Source organism: Glycine soja, chromosome 12, assembly GCF_004193775.1.
Source record: "Glycine soja cultivar W05 chromosome 12, ASM419377v2, whole genome shotgun sequence".
Classification (NCBI taxonomy): Eukaryota; Viridiplantae; Streptophyta; class Magnoliopsida; order Fabales; family Fabaceae; genus Glycine; species Glycine soja.
Window position 1 is genome coordinate 7570701 of NC_041013.1, and position 14568 is coordinate 7585268.

The following is a 14568-nucleotide window of genomic DNA, read 5'->3' on the forward strand; positions in this document are numbered from 1 at the left end:
ACTTATTACTGAAGTTACAAATTTATTTATTTTTAATTAATTTTGAACTAAAGTAATTGACAAATTGCATGTTGAGAAACACATTTAGAATTTTAAAAGTTTTAGACACTAATATAGCTGTTTATACACCATCCAAGACTAAAACAATAATTTATTTTATTAAAATATATTTGATTTGATTAAATAATATAATTCAAGAAGGTGATGCCATGGATACCGTGAAAAGTCTGCAATGGACAGATTTGAAGAACATTCCAGGTGTGATCAGGGTTTAAGTGCTAAACGGACTATATATTATAGAACTACAGAATAAGAAGGTTGATGAAATGAATCAATACAGTACAGAGAATCAAGCCAATAAATCAAGGCAATAAATTAACGATATCAATTAATGTACCAATATTAAATATATACACTCTTGTGGACGTTTCCTTGAACCTTGAAGTTTTTTAAGTAACACAACACATGCACGTCCCTGATTGAACTCACATGCACCTCACGTGTCTGCCAGTTGTCTCTTTCCATCTTTTTAAGTGAGTTTTTTTCCTATTAATCACCGTTTTAAGGAACTAAAAAAAATATTAAGTATACAAGAATATAAAATAATCATAAATAATATTATTTTTTTCTCTCAATAAAAATATTTTAATTTTAAGTTTATTGATATTCTTGTACTTGGTACTCGATTATCATTTATTATTATTTTTTTAATGACATGACCCATAGATATAGACTGTTATTGTGCACCCTTCCCTCTCACAAGATATTCTCTTTCTCTCTCACTTTTTTTCTTCTTTCCCTCTCACAACACCACTTCACACCAAAACTCAACTTAAAGCTTCGGTTTATTTCCATCTCTAAAAACGTATCTTTCCATTTTTTTGACATGTTCCTACTTTCCCTGGTCCTCGACCACCACCCTCTTTAGCCGTTCAAAAATAATCGTAGAAGAAGAAGAAGAAGCATAAGAAAGAGAAGATCTTTGATGACCCACTTTGCTAAAAAAGAGAAGATGATGATGATGCTGGCCACAACTGGCACACCTTGCTGCTCCTAGGAACTTTGTAACACACCACACCACACCACACCACACCACACTACACTGCACTGCACTTATCCCGTGTCCGAATCCTCATGTGAATCACGAACACCCGGGATTTTCGGGTACCTCAAACTCCTTCACTCAATTTTCTCATCACCATGCCCTCGAGTCATTACACCACCACCAACAACAACCTCAACAACAAGACTAGGAAACGAGGTTGTTCCTCATCTTCCTCTTCCTCTTTGGTCAGAAGATACCGTTTCAAGAGAGCCATTTTGGTTGGGAAGAAAGGAGGGTCAAGTACCCCAGTTCCCATGTGGAAGACTAACACAAGTTCTTCTCCTTCTGTTCCTACTCAACGACAACAACAGCAACAACAACACCACACGAAGCCTTTGTTGCATTCTTCTGGCTCCATGTTACCCTCCAAGGACAAGGAGCTTTCTGTTTCTGCCAGAAAACTCGCTGCTACACTGTGGGAAATCAATGATTTGCCCCCTTCGAGGGTGAAGAAGGAGTTCGAGGTTGATCCAATGAGAGGCTGCAAGGAGAAGGTTAGAAGCAGAGAGAAGAAGGGTGTGGGTTTGTCCAGATCGGGCTTGTTAAGGCCACAGATGTCAGATCCATCTCATAGTCCTGCCTCAGAGGTGAATTTTGTGTTAAAAGTTCTGTTTTTTTTTTTGATTGATTTTGTGTTAAAGTTCTGTTTTTTGTTTGTTTTGGTTCATTGGTGTGGTGTGATTTTTGGTTTGTGCTTTTGTTTGTGCAGAGGATGAAGGGGCTTGAAGGGGGTAGCTGCAAGAGAAGAGTATCGAGGTTTTCTCATCAGCTTCTGTCTGGTGATTACTATTTGGATGCTCTTGATGCTCATAGCAGTGCCAATTTTATTGAGGTAAAGAGTGAATTTGAATTTATCAGACCAATTAGAAATGTGGTAAGCATGCTGATTGGTCATCATTTTCACAAAGTTCTTTTCTTCCAGTTTTTTTTTTTTTTTTTTTTTTTTATCTGGGGGTTTTGTTTATTTAATGGACCTAAAATAAGATAGATAGATTATGTTAGGGTACAACTGGAAGTTATAGTCCCACATTGGAAGAACTGGAAGGTATAGTCCCACATTGGAAGTATGGAATTTTAGTGTGGGGTTTATTAGGCCTTGTGCTTTCCAATAACTAGCTTTTGTTTTGTTGTGTGGTTTTCCAAAGGTTTTTATCAACTGGTATCAAAGTCTTTCACCATGTCTCTCAACTGCAAACTGAGGGTGTGATATGACCATTGTAGTGTTTGCCCATGACTAGTCAAAGTGCAGAAGGGGGTGGGATGTGGGGTTTATAGGGGCTTGAGTTGTCTAACTACAACAAATGGCACTTGATGCATGTTCTGTCCATGAGACCTTTTAAATTGTTTACTAGGACACTTTTTTAAAAATATAAAAAACAATTGTTTTAAATTTAATGTTAACAATCATGACCTTATAGCTTCTTAATTGGAAATCACTAGTTTAAAGATTAGACTGTTATTATTCACTCTGAATTGGTATATTATGTTCTTTACATTGTATGCTGTATCTAGATTAAAATGAAAAAAAGCAACAGCAAGAAAAAATAGATATAGATCTGATCAATTAAATGATTTACAATTTTGTTGCACGTAATGATGGGCTTGTTCTTTTTCCTATGTTTTTTTGGGAGGGAAGAAACTGAACTATGTTGAAAAGTTGAAATGCAGGAGGTAGAAAATCAGCTCAGAAGCAAGAAGAATCGCGGCAAAGGCACAGGTGATGTTAGGAACCGTCTGAAGGAGGCTAGAAGTGGCCTATCTACATCAAAGAAGCTTCTAAAGGTGTTAAGTCAAATGTGCCTTAGAGAGCAGCAAGCATCAAGCATGCCCCTTGTCTTGGCTCTGGGGAGTGAGCTTGATCGAGTGTGCCACCAAATTGATCAACTGATCCACGAACAGTGCTCGAACCAGAACGATATTGAGTATGTGATGAAGCATTTTGCAGAAGAGAAGGCTGCTTGGAAAAGAAAAGAACGAGAAAGGATTCATCATGCCATAAAACATGTGGCGGAGGAGCTTGCAGTGGAGAAGAAGTTGAGGAGGCAAACTGAAAGGTTGAACAAGAAGATTGCCAAAGAAATGGCTAGTGTAAAAGCTTCCCATTTGAAAGCATCCAAAGAGATTGAAAGGGAGAAGCGTGCAAAGGAGATTCTTGAGCAAATTTGTGATGAACTTGCCAAAGGCATTGGGGAAGATAGAGCACAGGTGGAGGAACTGAAAAGGGAATCAGCTAAAGTTCGTGAGGAGGTGGAGAAGGAAAGGGAAATGCTTCAGTTAGCCGATGTTTTGCGCGAGGAGAGAGTCCAGATGAAGCTTTCAGAGGCTAAGTATCAGTTTGAGGAGAAAAATGCTTTCCTCGAAAAACTGAGAACTGAGCTTGAGGACTTTATGAGGACTAAAGATGGACAGAATGAGGATGTTTCTCCCGAATGTAAAAAGATCAAGGATCTTGAGTCTTATTTCAAAAATGTCTGTTGGGGATTCCAGAATGCAGAGAAGGAGGATGATTCGGATGTTGAAAATGATGTAGGGCATGAAGGAGATGATGATTCAGATGACAGTGATCTCCACTCCATTGAATTAAACATGGATGATGACAGCAAAGGCTACAAGTGGAGTTTTGCTTGTGAAAATGTTGGTCAAGATAAGAGATTTTCAATTGACAAAGAGAGTATTGGGAGGAAGTCTTTCTCTGAGAAAATTCTGTGGGGAAGTATTTGCTTCAACAAGGGAACATCAAGTGGTAGGAAGAGGGATTTTTCTATAAATATTCAGGAGGTTTCCGATCATTTTGATCCTGATAGGTCAATTGAATTTCTTTCACAAGCTAGTTTACAAGATGATAAAGATGAAACTCAGAGCAATAGGTCTAATAAGGGGCTCCAAGACACTGTGTCGTGTGCCAATTCTGACAAGAGAAATAATCTATTATTAGCTTTGCAGTGTGCTGGTGGAGAAGCTGGGGAAAATGCTCTTGCCCTGGAAGGTGACAATTTGAAACAAGAAGTTGCAGGAAAAAAATCTGGATGTTAAGAATTTTGATAGTGGTAGTTAGTAACTTATTTTTATCATATAGATAGCTTAAACTATTTCTGTTCTAAACTGTAAATGCTGTCTTTGATGAGTTAAATATGTTCCAAGGCTTAATATTAATATCATTGTTATGTGTGGTAATTGTTAAAGCCATAGCAAGAAACATGTACATATTGAATAGAGTCACATATTGCAGTTTTGTGCTTAGCTACTCCTGGCTTTATTGGCATTTGAAGTTCAAAGTAAATTTTCCTATTTGAATATTCTGCCGACATAACTATTAAAAGAAAAAAATTGTAATTTGAACAAGTTGTTAATAATCCACCAGGACGAAAATTGCTGGCAAACAATGTCATAGCCACACATGGATTTTGATTCTCCTTATAGTTTCAAAAGGAAATAATGGAGGCTTTTCGGCTTGACCTCAAAACAAATGAGATAAGAACAAAGAGAGTCTGCTACTAAAAACTATTCTGGGGACACAATTATATATCTATGGTGATTTAAATGAAACAGTACTGGCCGTGACAGCGTGACGGATAACATTATCATTGGAAACTTCCAACTCCAACAATTCAAATATTTGAATTCTCTGTACTCTAATGTTGCCTCCGTTTGGAACTTTGAATCAACCATCGTGTGGTGGGGCCATATTTGATATTATTTGACAACAACGGATTTTACTTTTTGCAAAACAAACATTTCCATATATTAATGTTTTCGTAGCACTTTGTACTGTTTATATTAATTGAACTGCTATTTCTTGAAATTATACATGTTGAGTTTATCTTCACATAGTAAAATTTATATGGATCAAAGAATCAAATGTACTCAGAGGAATCTGTTTAGTAACATGCTTGTGTTCTAGCACCCTTTGTTTATGGGACGTATAGAAGAAATACGTGCGGTAAAAAATTAATAGAGAAACTGAGAAAGTACTCATTTCTAAACAACATGAAATACCAAGCATATAACTAGTTTGATGTCCAACTCATTTGACATTTTCCCTACATACACGTAATTTTCAGTCATCAAGTTATACATGCTAAAGACTTGGAGTTGAAGGCAAAAAAAATTAATTACTCATATATCTAGGAGCTAAATTCACTTGGCACATGTAAGTTAGAGAACAAACCTATGCTTTGGTGAAAAATAAGCTAAAGGCATTTGCACTTGCTTCAAATCAGTACGTTACAGTATATCCAAGTACTAGAATGCAAAATGAGTTGAGCCATTCACGAATTATTCAAGTTCAACTCATTAAAATTAGGCTGAATTATTATTTAAATGAGTCAAATAAACATTAATAGCTCGTTTATATATACAGATAAAGAAAAGTTTAAATTATGTAAATTTCACTGTCATACCGTATGTTGGAGCACATATTTTCATTTGTAAATGTATATTTTCATTTGTAAATGTTTTATTAAATACTAAGTTGTTAAAGATAAAAAATAATTTAAGGAATTTTTTAGAATTTGACTCGGCTTGACTCATTTACATTTCTACAGGACACAATATAGGTTTTTCAATGTCTAGGTAAGTAACTCGGGTTTGCTTTTCCAGTAAAAAATAAAAAGTCGGGTTTGCTTTCAATTTTGAGTAGAACTTGTCAAAGAAACTATATTGTTATAAGTGCCATTTATTAGTAAAAACTCGATAATTAAAACAACCAGTTGATTTGCTTAAGCTTTCGTGCAAGGTTACTTTCATAAGCTTAATTTTTAGCTTATGAAATTATGTGAAAAATAGCAAATATGAGTTCCAATGTCATTTTAATGTGGTGATATAAACCACGACAAAATGCCCAAATAACCTTTCATATATGGACACAAGAGTTAACATACAAGGGGTCAAATAAGGCTATGTGGACAGGTCCAGAACTGGAGGTTTGGAAGTTGCAAGCCATGAAAGGAAGAAACTACTTGGTCTTGTCTTCAATTTTTGTCGATGTTGATGTAAAAGTAACGGGGTTCGTTTGATGGTCCTTTACAGTTAAGCTAAGCACTTCAGGCCTTGAATAGTGTCCAACCACATCAAAATCAAACTTAGCTCTTGCAATTTCTCCAAGATCTATGCAAAATTTTCAAGAATCACAATGTTAATAGACAAATTCTTTTAATACAAATAAAGTGATCCAACAAAGAATTTCTGAGCCAACCAAAAACAACCTCAACGAGTTACATTAGTTTAGTAGACCCATTTACGTATTTGCCTAGCTGCGGAGCAGTAACATGATAGGTCCAGAATTAAGAGTTTACAAGAGGGGGAAAAAAGTGAAATAGTAGGGAAGCTTCAAGAATCAATGAATTATTATTCAAAGTAACCTTGCCAAGGGAAAGTCCTTTCAACAACTGAATTATCAGTTAGTTACAAGTCAATCTCACTGTCCTCCTAATTCCACTATATTTATATATCAGCCGAAAGACACACATGAAGTTACTAGTTGCATCTATAGTAGTTAAAGGGGTAAAATATGTATAAAACAAAATGGGCTATCCTTTTATTACTGTTAGAGTTTTAGACATTGTTATTGCCTAATGCCGCCTAACTATCATGTACAACAGTATGCCTTTCTAACTATTTGGTACATAACTTTAATACCCTTGGTCCCTAACATAACATCATCAAAGAAAATAACAATCCTTATGAGCATTGTTAAGAGAATTGAAGCAGCAAGAGTAAATATGACATACCAAGGTCTGCTGAGATTAGCGCCTCCCCGTCATAATTTGGTCCAGCCAGAACAGCCCCTAATGGTGATATAATGACACTACCTCCGGCGCACACAACAGAATCCGGTGTCAGGTCCACTTCTGTGCCAGCAAAAACATACTCTGGAGGGGGTGGGTAATCCCTTCTCCGACAAAACTGGTTTGCTGACAAAACAAAACATCCACCTTCAAGTGCAATATGGGTCATTGATGCCTGCCACACATCCCTGGCATCAGCTGTTGGAGCACAATATATCTCCACACCTGTTAAACAAATAATTTAATTAGAATAAACGGACATTGTATAGATTTTTTTATACCACCATCCAATTATTGATTGTGATGTAAGTTATTGACTTTTGTTATAGTTATTTTAAAGAGTAAATAGTGAATACATTGAAAGCCTAAGAGATTTTCATACTGTCATTCCATCATAATTGATCATTATAGTGAATTTGTTAATTTTTATAATTACTATTTTAAAAGTCATATTAATAATAATTTATGATTGGTTGGTGATAATTACAAAACTCAGGTATAATTGATACTTAAATCAGATAGAAATTGTTAGATTTCCTCCCCTTTACTACTTGTTTTTATGTGAATAAGAGGGTTTTTAATATTATCTTAATTCTTGACCAGCACGGTTCAAAAGAATGAATTTACAAGTGCTTTGGAGATTATTGTTGCAGAAAAATAAAGTGAAGCCTTGAAGAAGAAGTTGAAGTTAGGGACAAACTTGCTCAGCGCTCAAGACACGTCCAACGCGATGCCTCACTTAGCGGACAACACAAGTTTAGCGCAACGAAGTCTCACGAAGAAACCTGAAGGCACTTAGCGCGAATCCCGCACTAAGCGCGTAATCACTGCTATACTCGCTAAGTGCAGCTATCGCGAGATGTGTAAATTTTAAGCTAAGTACACCTATAAAAAGAGGAGGAAACTAAGGAGAAAGACACATCGAGACTCAGAGTTTTCTATTGAATACCCTAAAAACCTGATATTCTCAAATAAGGGAACTCTCTCTAAGAGTCATCTCTTTCCTCCTTCTCTATCCCTATTCTTCTTCTTCCATCTCTATCAATCCCCTGTAAAACCTCTCATGACAATGAGAGGCTAAACCCCCATTGCTGAGAGCCTAGCAACCAAGCTCTTGTGATGTTACTTTTCTTACTATCTATTTAATATTATTTCAATTTTTATTGCTTCTTTTATATTCCTTTTATCATTGGTTGTGGTCTAATCATCCATACTCATGCATCTGTTTAGGATTTAGGCATTGGAAAATGTTTATTTTCTAAAGAACTAGGAAATGACATCTAAATGAATCATATCAAATGATATTGTTTAGCCTATTCATACATCTCTAATTCCAATGTAATTTGTTTAATTTAATTTCTTAAGGGATTAGGGGAAAAATGAGATAAATTAGGCTCTTTCACTTAAGGGACCAGGGTTAGAGTATCTAAATACATGTAGGTAAAAATTGTGATAATGTTAAATAAAAAAAAATTATTAATATTACATTAAGAGTAGGTTTGATATGCTAAGCCCTAACACATTTGCAGAATTAACCTTCCCATCAAAGTGTTTGTTTTTCTTGTCTTTCCTAATTTTAATTTTTCTTGTCTCTAATTATCTTACTTTACTTCTAATTTCCCTTCTCTTCAATTTTTTGCTTAAAAATTGGATATACACCAATTCAAGTACAAACAAAGTCCATGCGAACTCAACACTTGGACTTCCGTTTTAACTTTATTACTTGTGACAAATTGATGTACTTGCCAATAGTTTAACAGTTGGTAGTGTAAATTTTTTACACCGATAATATATAGAAATTAAATTATTTGAAAAGTCATGTCTAACACGATTTTTAATTAGTTCATAGTGCATACATCTTTAAACTAGTTAAAATCCCCATAAACTTGGCAAAAACAAAATAACACACTACACTAATGTAAACAACCGGCTCCAGTATAAGAAAAAGAACCTTAACTGCCCATGATTTCAACAACAAATATTTTCTTCTTTCTTCTTTTAGTTTCTTAAACAATACTCTAAGGGTATCGATTAGCAAGATCCTAATTAAAATGCTCTTCTTAATGTTTCTCATACAACACAGCGTGTAATTGGAAGAAAAAAATCTAATTATCCAACATAAAAATTTCTAACCTTTGGCATACATTGCTGTCCTTAATAGTGGCATTCTGTTCTCCCAACAAATGGCAGCACCTATTTTTCCAACGGGAGTTTCAAACACTGGAATGGTTGATCCATCCCCAAATCCCCAGATAACCCGCTCCAATGCAGTTGGCATGATTTTCCTGTGCTTTCCTAGGTAATGACCCTGAGAATCAAAGAACAGAACGGTGCAATAAAGTGTGTAGCCGTCCCTCTCTATCACACCCATCACTAAATGTACTTTATACTTCCCTGCCATTGCTGCCAATCTATCAACTTCAGGACCTACAACAATACAACATTTGTTAATAGAAAGTGTGTGCCCACACTAACTTGAATATGTTAGAATCAACAAGTGATAAATCTAGGTGATAAAAATTTAAGGTAGAGAGATTGAAATAAGAGAAAAGAAAAACTGAATATTACTTTGAATAATGTTTAAAATGAGCAAATCAGTTTTTACATGAATACATGGAACCTTATATAACTAAACTTGTAACTAATTTGTAACTAACTAAATTAACTTATAACTAACTAAGCTAATAACTAATTTATAACTAACTAAACTAATCTATATCTCTAATATCCCCCGCAAGCTGAAAGATGTTGAAAACACTTCCAGCTTGAAGAAGATAATACGTTTGCATCAAAGGAAATGAAAATAAAGTCTGAAAAATATATCTAAACATACTAGAAATACATTGGCCAAAACTGTAACTTCTAGAAATCTTCAACCAACTTCGGCTTTCTCAATCTTCTTCCAAGAGTCCAAAGCAAGCATCAAAGCTTAACCATCAAGCGAAATCAACAACAAGCCATTTGGCATAAGCTCAAATCATTAATCCATGAAACTCTCAAAGCTTAACCACCAAATAAAAACTATACCTTAAAGTTTAACCATTTGGTAGAAGCAACAAGGCTTAACCATCAAGAATAGAAGCCAAACAACAATTTAATGCTTAACCATCCATGACAAAAGCTTAAACAATGCTTAATCACCATGGACAGAAACTTACATCAACAAAATAGAAAAATCACAAAATTTGTCTTCTATGAGGAGTTTTCACAAACAATTTGTGAACCAACAATAACCAAGACTTAACCACCCATGACAGAAGTTAAAATCATCAAAACAGACCTAAAAGGATCTTGGAAAGCCTTTGTGGGAGCATTGCATGTTGGACCTTGTGGCCTCAATAATCTTAAGAGGGATAGGCTTAGAATGCAGAAGAAGCAACAACAATCAATTTAATAATGTTCTATAAACATGCAAGGCAAAATTGATTGCAATAACATAAATGAGATAAGGGAAGAGAGAATGCAAACACAATTTTTTATACTGGTTCGGCCACTTCCCGTGCCTACATCCAGTACTCAAGCAACCCACTTGAGATTTCCACTATCTTTGTAAAATCCATTACAAAGTCTGAACCACACATGGGCAACCCATCCCTTGTGTTCAGGAATCCTTTACAACAAGAGACTCACAGTCTCTTAACCAATCTCATTGAATAAGAAGAATGGAAGAAAAATTCTCTCTTCAAGAGAAGAATATTACAATGAAGATCATGTAAGAATCCTTATAGATTTTGCAAGTGTTTGATCAAGGATTTCTTTTGAGAGAGCATTTGACAATGAAGTTCTTTTGGAATCTCTCTCATTGTCTTTTGAGAGGATAAGACATTTTTGCCAAGCAAAACTCTCTGCATAAAATTCGTGCCCAAGTCACCTATTTATAGGCCTTTGATGGCCATTCACAAATCTAATGAAAAGATGTGATTGTTGGCGATATTCCTTGAAAATCCTCTCTGATAATCGATTACATAATTAGTGTAATTGATTACATAGTTATTTTTCTTGAACAGTTGTGACCCTTCATTTAAAATTTGAATTTCCAACGTTCAGAGTCTCTGGTAATCGATTACATATGATGTGTAATCGATAACACACTTTCAAACCATTGGTAATCGATTACATGTATTGGTAATCGATTACATGTGCCTTGAATGACTTGAAACCTTTCATTGTGAGGCAAGGCTTGATCTTGAAGAAATCTTGAATCAAGACTTTGTTTGTTGAAACAATCTTGTATTAATCTTGAAGCAAAATGAGCTTTGTTTAATTCTTCTTTTGACATCATCAAAATCATGTATACATACATTCACATTGCATGTATCACCGCCTAGACTATTAGTCATAGGTGCAGTGGCAGCAGCAGGAGACCCATTAACTACTGTTTTCATGTTGAATACTTCGAGGACTGAATACAAAATCCACGATTGCCACTCTGAACAGGAGTTGGACATGGAGCATGGTTAACACCAACGAAGCTACCGCGACCACGAGACATTTTTCTTGCCAGATAAAGAAGAAAAAAAAGTGCAGCGGAAAAAAGAATAATTGGGAAGGATTCATTGCTCTGATACCATGATAAAAATTCAAGGTAGAGAGATGAAAATAAGAGAAAAGAAAAATTAAATATTACTTTGAATAATGCTCAAAATGAGCAAATTTTGAATATATGGAACCTTATAAAATTAAACTTATAAATAATTTGTAACTAACTAAATTAATTTGTAACTAACTGAATTAATAACTAATTTCTAACTAACTAAATTAATTTGTATCTCTAATACTAGGGAAGATTTTTTACTAGAAAAACTCATGCCCAGATTATCCACCTCCAATTCTAATGTAACACACCAAATTGATTCTCAAGTCAGTTCGGTATAAGACAAAAATAAAGGTAAAAATAAATTAGTAGATAAGTTTTATTAAGAGAATTATATTAAAAATTTATTAGTAAATTTTTCACCTCTATTTTTGCATCACACCATACAGACCTTGGTCAAAATTCTCAGGCCGAATAAAATAATGTCAGCAGACAGCAGATTCATTCCTTTAATCCTTTCTATGTTTATAAAAATAAAACAATCAGTTAGTTGACAGTAGTACAATGAATTAGACTAAGAAAATACATGTATATAATCAAAGGTCGCCAAACTTCTCGACCTTACCTTAAAATCCAACAAGGTTAGTTAACAAGGTTTTGTAATTAGACTCCTCTTTATGTTTAAAAAGGTTTTGTAATAGTTTTGTTCCAACACAAAGTAAGTTAGCAACAAGTGCGATGGGAGTGTTTCATCTTAGTTAGCTCTTACCAGGCACATCAATGGCTGCAGAATGATACTTGCGAAACTCCTCTCTACCCTTAGCAGTGCGATTTCCGATCGAAAGACCAAAAGCTGAACCACGCGGGTAGCCACCCACAAAGGCTTCTGGAAACACCACAAGCTGGGACCCATAGCTAGTAGCTTCAGCCAACAACCTCTCAGCCTTATCTACACACACAAAGAAAAAACATCATAAATTTTAGCAACTAATTCAGAACCAACGCTCCCATTTCATTTCCCCATAACCAATAAAAGCACTCAACAAATTAGATAACTTCTCGAGCCAAAGGATCATTACTGGGTCAATTTGGAGCACCCCAGATGGTGCTTTCGACACGAAAACACAAAAAGACTAGAAATTTGGCACCAAATGGAAAAGGGTAACAGATAAAAAAGAGAAAGGTGGAAATTTTTTGAGGGAGAGGGAAAGGACCTAAGGTGGCTGGTGTGTCGTAGAAGATGGTGGAGGCTTGAACAACGGTAGCTCGAACCGTTGGGGCGTTGAAGTCGGAACCCATGTCAACTTCGGCGAACAGAGGCCCCTCATTGATGGTTGGGTTTGTTGTTACGAGTGCCATCTCTTTCACAAACTTCACTCTCTTCTCATCCTCTCCGTTGCTGTTGTTTCAAACAAACATCGCCATGATCCCGAATAGCAAGTATTTATTTTGTGTAAGAAAGTTGAAAATTTTCTAGGCTCGTAATAACTAATTAATAGTACTAGTACTTATTATAGTTTTAAATATAAGAAAAAAAATCAGGTTAATTAACAAATTTAATTATACCAATTTTAATTGAAAAATTATTTTTCTCCAATTGAAAATTGATATAAAAAATCATTAAAACTAACATTTTAACTAAAAAAGTATTTAAATATAATAACATTAAATAAGATGAAATTAATTAAACTTTTCTTATATTTAAAACTAAGAAAATAATATTATATATATATATATATATATATATATATATTAATCGGTGAGAGTATTCTTTTTTATTATGTGCAAGGTTGTACTAATTATCCTCTTCAAACTATTTTTTTATACTCTCTCTAAACTAATTTTGACCAGCATATTAATTGTTTGAAAAATAATAATTATCCCTCTTATTTGTTTTATCGAATTTATCTCTTTATAATCTCTTTCTTTCACAAAAAATAAATATGGCACCTCATGTATTTTTCCTATCATTTTCACATATCTGCAAAATTATGCTAAAATATTTTTCTTTTCTTACTAAAAAAATTATATTTACCAAATAAAAGTATAATAATTTCTATTACGATAGATTGAAAGACATTTTTCTGAATTTTTTTTCAAGGAATCACAATCCCAACACATAGAATCGATCATGATATTTTATGAATTCATAACAAAATGTTTCTTATATATAAACATTTTAAAATGTAAACATATCTACTATATATAAAAAAGAAGAATAGAATAGACCCGTAAAATTATTTAAATAACCTATGTTAATTTTGTGATGTGTCCTAAAACATGGTTTTTTTGTCATATCCTAATATTTTTTTATTTTATTTTAAAAGTTACACAATTTCTCTTACTTTCATCCTATCGCCCCTCTCTTTTTCTCCCTCTTTTCTCTCTCTTAATTTCTTTTTATGTTTTCTTTTATTTTACAAGAAATTATCTTCTCTTGCTTAACTCCCTTTAAGATGGACAACTTGTATTCGAATCCTATAGATATCCACCAAAAATATTCCTAAGGAGAGGGGAGTGGGATAATTACCCGTATATTGAGACCCGGTACGGAAACAGATATTTATCAATAAATTCATGCCGCTATGAGTACGGGTACATCAAATCAATACATTTTTTAAGTGTCGATGTTTTTAATGTTATTTTTTCTAAATTTAAGACTTCATTTTTAATTTACTTGTAATAATTATTTTTATTAATTTTTATTGATATATTAACTTTTATACATAAATAAAATGCAAGCATGATTATATACGTACCTAAAGTGTACAAGAATGAGAATTAAGTTGTTATATGCACAAGTATACCACCGGGTAGGAGAATCTTTTGTAAACGTGGATATGAGAACCAATATTATAAGATCTTATCCCGCACCTATCCATTCTCATCCTTAGGTTTCTCTTCCTTTTTTTTTTCTCCCTCACTTTCCTCTTTCATTTTTTATATTTTCTTTATTTACTCACAGATTTATATAATAACTATAAACATTCATTATATTAGCATATGCAATCATTAAAACCATTGTATATATTTATATAATAAGATATATTTAATTTTATTTATTAAATATACCATTATATTAATTGAATGATAAATTTGTACAATTACTTATTGCTTATTAATTTCTATAATTTAATATTATT

At 33.9% G+C, this 14568-nt stretch overlaps 2 protein-coding genes across 2 annotated transcripts; one reads left to right on the forward strand and one right to left on the reverse strand.

The window, feature by feature from the left end:
• The first annotated feature begins 682 nt into the window (after nt 1-682).
• LOC114380231 (uncharacterized protein At5g41620-like) lies at nt 683-4349 on the forward strand. Its single transcript, XM_028339229.1, has 3 exons — nt 683-1692; nt 1815-1937; nt 2774-4349. Exons 1-3 carry the CDS (start codon nt 1201-1203, stop codon nt 4136-4138), a joined length of 1980 nt encoding a protein of 659 aa, XP_028195030.1. The 5' UTR covers nt 683-1200; the 3' UTR covers nt 4139-4349.
• Nucleotides 4350-5764: 1415 nt separating this feature from the next.
• Nucleotides 5765-12881, reverse strand: LOC114380588 (bifunctional nitrilase/nitrile hydratase NIT4A-like). The gene is made up of 5 exons (XM_028339718.1): nt 12640-12881; nt 12195-12374; nt 9025-9318; nt 6835-7116; nt 5765-6211 (listed from the first exon to the last, which is right to left on the reverse strand). Exons 1-5 carry the CDS (start codon nt 12782-12784, stop codon nt 6060-6062), a joined length of 1053 nt encoding a protein of 350 aa, XP_028195519.1. The 5' UTR covers nt 12785-12881; the 3' UTR covers nt 5765-6059.
• Between the last annotated feature and the right edge of the window lie 1687 nt (nt 12882-14568).

Bases quoted from the DNA above. Each gene is read 5' to 3' on its own strand.
- LOC114380588 (XM_028339718.1), bottom strand. From the start codon at position 12,784: ATGGCACTCGTAACAACAAACCCAACCATCAATGAGGGGCCTCTGTTC. The intron at 7,117-9,024 runs GTTAGAAATTTT...TTTGTTTAACAG, and splicing joins GACAGCAATGTATGCCAAAG to GTGTGGAGATATATTGTGCT. The intron at 6,212-6,834 runs GTATGTCATATT...AATTTTGCATAG, and splicing joins GCTAATCTCAGCAGACCTTG to ATCTTGGAGAAATTGCAAGA.
- LOC114380231 (XM_028339229.1), top strand. From the start codon at position 1,201: ATGCCCTCGAGTCATTACACCACCACCAACAACAACCTCAACAACAAG. The intron at 1,693-1,814 runs GTGAATTTTGTG...TTGTTTGTGCAG, and splicing joins CTCATAGTCCTGCCTCAGAG to AGGATGAAGGGGCTTGAAGG. The intron at 1,938-2,773 runs GTAAAGAGTGAA...GTTGAAATGCAG, and splicing joins GCAGTGCCAATTTTATTGAG to GAGGTAGAAAATCAGCTCAG.